Source organism: Panthera uncia (assembly GCF_023721935.1).
Source record: "Panthera uncia isolate 11264 chromosome A1 unlocalized genomic scaffold, Puncia_PCG_1.0 HiC_scaffold_17, whole genome shotgun sequence".
NCBI classification, from domain to species: Eukaryota; Metazoa; Chordata; class Mammalia; order Carnivora; family Felidae; genus Panthera; species Panthera uncia.
In genome coordinates, this window is record NW_026057577.1 from 4,626,720 (window position 1) to 4,635,155 (window position 8,436).

At 53.0% G+C, this 8,436-nt stretch overlaps 2 protein-coding genes across 2 annotated transcripts; one reads left to right on the forward strand and one right to left on the reverse strand.

Annotated features, from left to right (window-relative positions):
- Positions 1-439: 439 nt before the first annotated feature.
- On the reverse strand, positions 440-956 carry LOC125934817 (histone H2B type 3-B). Its single transcript, XM_049648419.1, has one exon. It carries the CDS (start codon positions 898-900, stop codon positions 520-522), a length of 381 nt encoding a protein of 126 aa, XP_049504376.1. The 5' UTR covers positions 901-956; the 3' UTR covers positions 440-519.
- Positions 957-1,152: 196 nt separating this feature from the next.
- On the forward strand, positions 1,153-2,694 carry LOC125934816 (histone H2A type 3). The gene has a single exon (XM_049648418.1). The coding sequence runs from the start codon at positions 1,213-1,215 to the stop codon at positions 1,603-1,605; it is 393 nt and encodes a 130-aa protein (XP_049504375.1). The 5' UTR covers positions 1,153-1,212; the 3' UTR covers positions 1,606-2,694.
- Positions 2,695-8,436: the final 5,742 nt, after the last annotated feature.

Sequence of the window (8,436 nt, forward strand, 5' to 3'; positions counted from 1 at the left end):
ACCGGAGACCTCACTTCCCAGCCCATGCATCAGAGACACTGGGGCGGGGGGATTGGCACCTCCTGAAAGAGGTGACCCGCGCCCTTCACCCACAGACGCACGCCGCGCTTAGACAGGCCTGGGTCTCGGAGTCTACGCGCGCAAGCGCCGGGGATGCACCCTTGCAGCCACCAAAGGACGAAGAACTCAAGGTGTCTACTTAGCGGGGCGATGCATCAACAGCCCTCCGCAGAGGGGAGGGTGGACACGGATCCTTGACCGCCAGGCCGGTTACCATCCCCGACCTCCATAAGAAACAGTTACACACTCTCGCCTTCCACGCACACACACAATGGCGCGCGCACACACACACACACACATACACACACACACACACACGGACCCAGTAACCAGGAAACCACTAAGGTGCACAGAACGGAACTGATTTACAGAACAACCCTTCACCGTGTTCGAAACCCTTTTTCGATTATGTGGGTGGCTCTGAAAAGAGCCTTTGGGTTCCAGGGCGCCCGGCGCGCCTCACTTGGAGCTGGTGTACTTGGTGACGGCCTTGGTGCCCTCAGACACAGCGTGCTTGGCCAGTTCGCCCGGCAGCAGCAGGCGCACAGCCGTCTGCACCTCGCGGGACGTGATGGTCGAACGCTTGTTGTAATGCGCCAGGCGAGAGGCCTCGCTGGCGATGCGCTCGAAGATGTCGTTGACAAACGAGTTCATGATGCCCATGGCCTTGGACGAGATGCCGGTGTCGGGGTGCACCTGCTTCAGCACCTTGTACACGTAGATGGAGTAGCTCTCCTTGCGGCTGCGCTTGCGCTTCTTGCCGTCCTTCTTTTGCGCTTTGGTGACGGCCTTCTTGGAGCCCTTCTTGGGCGCGGGTGCCGATTTAGACGGATCAGGCATGATGGCAAGTCTCTCCAAACAAAAAGAACGTGCGGCCCGAGCAACTGTATTTATACGTCCCGTATGCAAATGAAGGATCCAGAGTTCCTCGTATCTGATAGGTTCGAACGCTGCGTAACGTAATCACTGGAAAAGGTGCATGCAAATTAGGGGATGATGGACTCCTTTTCTGGTTGGTCTCCATTACTATCCAATCAGATGAGGTCAGCTCCACTACCTCCGGACCATATATAAGGGCTCAGTGGGGCTGGCGGCCTCGTTACTTTGGGTCTGTCTTCTCGTCTTTCTTCTGTCTCCGCGCCCGAGTTGGCAATGTCCGGCCGAGGCAAACAGGGCGGTAAGGCGCGCGCCAAGGCCAAGTCGCGCTCTTCTCGCGCGGGGTTGCAGTTCCCCGTAGGCCGCGTGCACCGGCTGCTCCGCAAAGGAAACTACTCTGAGCGGGTCGGGGCCGGCGCGCCGGTGTACCTGGCGGCGGTGCTGGAGTACCTGACTGCTGAAATCTTGGAGCTGGCGGGCAACGCGGCCCGCGACAACAAGAAGACGCGTATCATCCCGCGCCACCTGCAGCTGGCCATCCGCAACGACGAGGAGCTCAACAAGCTGCTGGGCCGCGTGACCATCGCGCAGGGCGGCGTCCTGCCCAACATCCAGGCCGTGCTGCTGCCCAAGAAGACGGAGAGCCACCACAAGGCCAAGGGCAAGTGAGGCTGCGGAGGCGGGCCGGCAACGGCCGTGTGCCCCGGGGGCCCTGTGACACCAAAGGCTCTTTTCAGAGCCACCCACGGTTTCAAGAAAAGAGCCACACTGACCACGCAGCTTTGTCTTACCAAGGCTGCGTCCTCCCGGGCGCACGGAGAGCCGGGCCCGAGGCACAATCCGGGAGCGGGTATGCGCACCGTGGCCTCCCGTGTTCGTTTGCCGCAGGGAATGCTACCGGACACGTAGCCGCCCTTTGCGTTTGAATCTCACTCCTAAACTATGCCTGGGGTCTTAAGTTAACCCGCTCACCGTGAAGGTATCTGTCGTTATCGGTGACCAGTTGCCTTGCACCCTGCAACGTGTCGTTCGGTCACATTTAGACACCCAAGTACAGGCTGTCTGCTTATCCCAGGCCTGGATAACAGGGCAGATTCACCTGCCTTTGAAAATAAGTCTAGTTGTTAGAATCCGCTATTTGCGGTTCTTATAGGTAACCCTTAAAGATTTACGTTCTAGAACGTATGGGTGCTTGAGGGAGTGGATATTGCAAAGTTTTAGGAAACATGAGGTCGTTGGGAATTATGATCTGGAGATCAAGGTCGTGTAAAGAGTCTGTTCTAGAGGCATTTACAACATTCAGAAAGAAAATTATGTTTTTAAACGAAGTGTAAATTTTTTAAAGAAAACCTTACTGTAAGTAGAAAGACCAAAAGGATTTAAATTGTTCAGTCTGGGTTGGTCAAACATTAATTCGAGTCCCTTAACCTGATAACTAAAGTTAGAGAATAAAATAATTTGTACATTGAGTTTGGTCAGGAAGACCAGGTTGTTAGGATTAGATTATGTAATATATGAGTGGATATTTCAGAAGATGACTGTTTACACGAGCTCCTCACTCTGTAATAAAGGGGAGTTGGACATTCCTAAGGGTCCTGGCGAAGTCGTCAAAATGTTAATACCACCCACCTCATGGGGGAGAGGGATTAAGTGGTTAATTCATAATAATTCCTTTAAAACAATGTCTGGCATGTGCACAACACACACACACACACACACACACACACACACACACAGAGCTTGATAACTGCTAGTTATTCCTAGTATCAAGATCTTTGCCATTTTCATTAATTTTTTTATTATTACCACAATAAATGCAGGCCAGTAACACAATTCAGGAATATTATATAATTTATATTAAACTTAGTAAAATTAGGTCTACTCAAACCAGGGCTCCCTAGACACCATCTGGAGCTAACCACATATCTGCTGGTCTTGGGAAAATATCCTAGTGCTGTGAAAGTATTCACACCAAGGATCTACAAACCCTGCTCTGACGGTGTGCATCTAAACACAGGAGTCTCCTGCAGCAGAGGTGGGTAGTGGACCACATTGCTGAGTGGGCAGCATTTCTGTGACACAAGCAAGGACTGTCCAAGAGACCATAGAGCCTTCTGGAGATGGATCCATTATGTTCAATTGTAGCATAAATTTTTGTTTATGCACTGATGTTCATGTAGGCCATTGTATGTCGTCAAACCCCTCAGTGGTATTTAGGAAATGTTTTTTCAGGGCCAGCAAGGTTAGGTATGCCACGTATCCATGGAGTTCCCAATTTTTAATTTCTCAAATGGGACGTTGAGAGGGAGGCAGTGAGGTGGGTGGTGCTCACAGAAGCAGCCCTTCATCTGTTATCTCTAAGGCTGAGCTGTCCCCTGGAGATAACATCAAGCAACAAGAGCTACTCAATCTTTTTTTTAACTTTATTTATTTTGAGAGAGAGGCACAGAGTGTGAGCCGGGGAGGGTCAGAGAGAAAAGGAGACACAGAATACAAAACAGGCTCCAGGCTCTGAGCTGTCAGCACAGAGCCCGATGCAAAGCTCGAACTCACAAACAGTGAGATCATGGCCTGAGCTGAAGTTGGACACTCAACCGACTGAACCACCCAGGTGCCCAAAGGACTATTCAATTTTCAATGATTTGAAATTGAATACAAGGGGTGCCTGGGTGGCTCAGTTGGTTGAGCCTTAGACTCTTGATTTCGGCTCAGGTTGTGATCTCACAGTTCATGAGATGGAGCCCCAAGACAGGCTCTGCTCTGACAGCATAGAGCCTGCTTGGGATTCTCTCCCTCCTTTCTCTCTCTCTCTCTCTCTCTCTGCCCCTCTCTCATGCATGTGCACTCTCTCAAAATAAATAAAACGTTAAAAAAAAATTTTTAATGAATTAAATTAAATTAAACTCTAGGATGCAGTTTCTTAGCCTCCCTAGCCATGTGTGGCCAGCAGCCAACGCATGGAACAGCACAGGTGGAGAAGCTCCATCATCGTGGAAAGGTCAGGTGGACAGCTCTGGTCTAAAGTTTAATCGTCTCTTGGGGGTTATCTGGTTCAGGAATGTGATGCAATATCCAGAGCTGCCTGCCTATGCAGGAGAAAGCCCATCAGACCCTCGCTTCAATAAGGAAGAGCCATATGGCCCAGCAATTGCACTCCCAGGTATACACAAGGACTCAGTTACTTGTACACGCACATTTACAGCGGCATTATTCCTCATGTCCCAAAGGTGGAGACAGCCCAAGCAAATGGATGAACAAAATGTGCTCTGTCCACACAGTGGAACAGCATTCAGCCATAAAATGGAGTGCAGCACTGGTACATGCTACCACGTGGATGACCTTCAAAGACATGATGTTCTGTGAGAGAGAAAGGTCACACAGGGTATGATTGCATTTATAAGAAACAGAACGGGGGTGCCTGGGTGGCTTAGTCGGTTGATCGTCTGACTTTGGCTCAGGTCATGATCTCACAATTCGTGGGTTCGGGCCCCACATCGGGCTCTGTGCTAAACACTTGCTCAGAGCCTGGAGCCTGCTTTGGATTCTGTGTCTCCTCTCTCTGCTCGTGCTCTCACTCTGTCTCTCAAAAATAAATAAATGTAAAATAATTTTTTTTTTACAGAAACAGAATGGACAGAGCCATAGAGATGGGAAGCAGATTAGTGGTGGCCAGAGGCTTCCCGGGAAGTGGGGAGGATGGCGGGGAGACTGCCAGCCTCTACAGAGCTTCAACACCTTCTCCATGCTTACTGCGTCAAATCACATGCTCCCTTTCCCCATCCCCAGATCGTCTCCGTCATGCTCCCCATGTCCCTGTGGTATGAGCAGTTTACTGAGAAAGGTGAACCAAAGATGTACAAGGTCCCACAGGAAGAATGCAGAAACACCCACACCCCCTGCCAGGAAACTGCTCCCAGCTTCCGGAATTCTCCACTCACCTCTTCCAGGTCCCATAATTCAACTTGCCCCTCCCCTGGGCAAGGGTCTGGCCCCAGCCCCAGCCCCACATCCATTCATTCTCGTCTTTTTACCGAAGTTTTCAAGAATCTTCCAAGTGAGCAATCATGAAGGACCCCCTCAATTTCTGTGTTGGCTTAGAGCCTGAGTAACAGTGTTGGGTACAGGCCTTGAGGTGGACTGGGTCACCCAGCTTGAGAGCTGACCTGAGCTGTTCTGCCCACACGCTGCTCTGTCACATGGAGGTCCCAGACCTGGTCATCAGAATTTACCTTCATGTTCCCAGGAAGGGCAGTTTCCATGCATTGCTCACCAAGCCTCGCCAAGGGTCTGCTTTTCCCTCATGCCCCTCCCCCCACCCCAGCAAAAGCTTGAAAAGTGCATCCTTCTCTCTGCCCACTTCCTTCCTCATGAGTAATTTGGTCCCAGGCAGGATTCTGGGAAGGGCAAGTCTCTGGGGAGGCCAGGTCCTGATGCTTCCCTCCTCCCCAAGACAGTGGAGCCCATGACCTCCCCTCTGGCCAATGCTGCCCTTCAGGACACCCTCTCTTACCCATTGCCCTGTCCTCAGCTTGCCACAGCCCCTAGCAGCCTTCTGGGGGCCTGATCTGCCCGTTCTCTCCTGTGGGATGATGGATCAGCCCAAAATGTCCCAGCTGCTGGTCTGAGAATCAGTGGTTACAGCCGGGCTCCCCAGGAAAGCTGGTGGTTGGTGACCATGCCGAAGGCCAGATTGTGGGAATTTGGGATCAGCTGGGAGGGTATCATCTGAGGGGGTTATCTAGGGGGTCAGGGGAAGGGTCAGTGGTGGGGGGGTGGTGTTAATCTGGTATGTCAATGTGGAGTCAGCTGGGAAGACACTGGTCCAGGTGGCCTCCTTCACATGGCTGGGTACCTTGTTTCTTCTTGTATACAGTCTCTTTCCAAGGCTAATTTGGGCTTCCTTACACCATCCCTGGAGGACAGAGTCCCCTGGACCCCTGAGGCTCAGCCTGCACACTGTGACTCATACCCCATGCTGGGGTTCACAACAAGTCTCACTCCACAGTGCTGGGAACATCAAGAGCCATGCTGCCATCCACCACGGGTTCTGTGGCTCAGCTACAAGGCTTCCTCTCTCCTCCTGCTCTCCGGCCAGGGCATCAGTGGGGCCCGAACGTCGCAGCAGCTGTCTTCCAGGAGCCGCAGGCTGTCACCTCCTGATTGGGAGTTCCATCCTCTCCTGGTGGCCAGGCTGCACTCTGCCTCACCCCCCATGGCGGCACCTCCTCATCTTCCCCAGGCAGACATGCCCTGTTGGAGACCATCAGCAAGCCGGGAGTCTCGGGATGCAGTTTGTCTCCATGTCCCGGGTCCCACCCCTAGTGCCACCTCCCCCAAAATAGATATGACCCCATTCTAATGTCCAGAACTTGTGAGTGTGATCTCATTTGGAGAAAGGGTCTTTGTAGTGTAACTTAAGGGCCCTGAGATGAGGTGGTCATCTGGACCACCCAAAGAACTCTCAGAACTCCACGCTGAAAAAATCACTCTTTGATTTGTGGATAGGCCAGGCCCCTCTTTTGCCATTCACCCTGTTCCCTGCATCCTAATTCTCTGAGCCTGGCTGCCACCTCCTGGAGTGACTATTTGTTATAGTAGAATCTTCCATTCTGGTGGAGAAGACAAGGAAATAGAGTGGGCAGTGGGGGGGGGGGCAGGGTGGGGAGAGATGGATGAATTTCCTAAGATGTAAGTGTAGATAAAAGTGAGTAGAGGGGCGCCTGGGTGGCTCAGTCAGTTGAGCGTCCGACTTCGGCTTGGGCCCTGATCTCACGGTTCGTGGGTTTGAGCCTTGTGTTGGGCTCTGTGCTGACAGCTCAGAGCCTGGAGCCTGCTTCGGATTCTGTGTTTCCCTCTCTCTCTGTCCCTCCCCTGCTTATGCCCTGTCTCTGTCTTTCAAAAATAAATAAATGTTAAAAAAAATTTTTTTTAAGTGAGTAGAGTAAGTGGATCTTAAGGATAATAGAGACCGGAGGACCACGACACAAGGTAGTTAAACGTGAGGCACTAAATATTCATGATCACCAAGTATACTAGTAGACACTCAGCAATCGGGACCCCTGAGGCACTCGGTTTCCATTAGGTCTTAATCAGCTACATCTGGGGCTCTCCACAGGTGAGCCTGTCCCTGGGGGACCACACCTGTGTGCATCAGCCCAGCTGTCCTGGCGACCCCACCATCAGCGAGAAGGCTGAGGCAGCAGGGAGTGACAGGACACAGGACTTCCTGTGGCTCCCTGACATCTGTCCTAAGTTTGTCAGCTCACCCCATGTCTTCCACCTTGCTTCTGCTGGGAGTTTTGTTGTTTTTTTTTTTTTAAGTTTATTTATTTATTTGGAGAGAGAGAGAGAGAGCGTGCGAGATGGGGAGGGGCAGAAAGAAAGGGAGAGAGAGAATCCCAAGCAGGTTCTGAGGCTCTGTACACTCTGCGCAGAGCCCGAAGCAGGGCTCGAACTCCTTAATCATGTCATCATGTGAAATCATGACCTAAGCAGAAATCAAGAGTCTAACGCTCAACCAAAAGAGCCACCCAGGCGCCTCTTTTCTGGGTCTTTTAAATGGATTTAATAAACCACCTGGTTTGAGGTTTCTGACAGGGCTGAGAGCTCTTCCGCGCTAAGCCCTGCAGTGAACTGGGGAGCACGTTAGTCTCCAGTGTCCCTCCACAGTGGTTGGAGGCTACCCCCAGGCAGGTGAGCGCGACAGGCCACTTAAATGGAAGCGCTGTGTTTCCTCCCCTCACTGCACTGGATAGTGTGGGCGACTCTCAGAGCCCCCCGACAGCAGGAGAAACCCTGTCTGCCCTGATTCCCGAGGACACCCGTGCACTTGGGTGTCGCGGTCCCCAAACAGGTGTACCAGGCGCGCAGGCGTCCGCGTGTGACACATGGCCGTCTTCCTGCTTGTGAAATGCCATCTGCACATGCCACGTGTGTGGCCCGAAGAGCTCCAGCTCCCTGGGAACAAAGCCCTTGAAAGCAGTCACTGCACGGAAACCATCCAGAGACTGCGCACTGCCCAGAGCAGGAGCCGACTCTGGGTGTGGGTGGAAGTCACCCAGAAAAGAACATCAGGGACTCAGGAATGAGGGCCACCCTCCTGCAGGCTCCCAGATGCGACAGAGCGGTTTGCAAAAGGCGCGGCCTCTTCAGAGGCCATCGGGGAGAGAGGACTCCAGTGTTTTTGCTAAAATGCAAAAAGGGACGTGGGCTTGATGGTGTCTTTGGAAGCCGGGGTCGCCATCTCCTGGCGGCTCCCAGAGGATGCGGCGCATGCGCTGGGCGTCCCTGGGCGTGCCGGGAAGCGCCGCGCGGGGTGGTGCCCTGGCCGGCCTAGCGCCTCCCGCCGGTGGTGCCACGGCGGCAAGGCTCGAGCTCGCGGTCCTTGGTCCTGGAAGGCAGCGCGCCATAGGGAGGCTTGGCGAACTCCTGGGGGTGGCGCGGCTCGGGGAGCCGCGGTGGTGGTGACAGGTGTCAGGGATGCAGAGGGGCGGGGATACA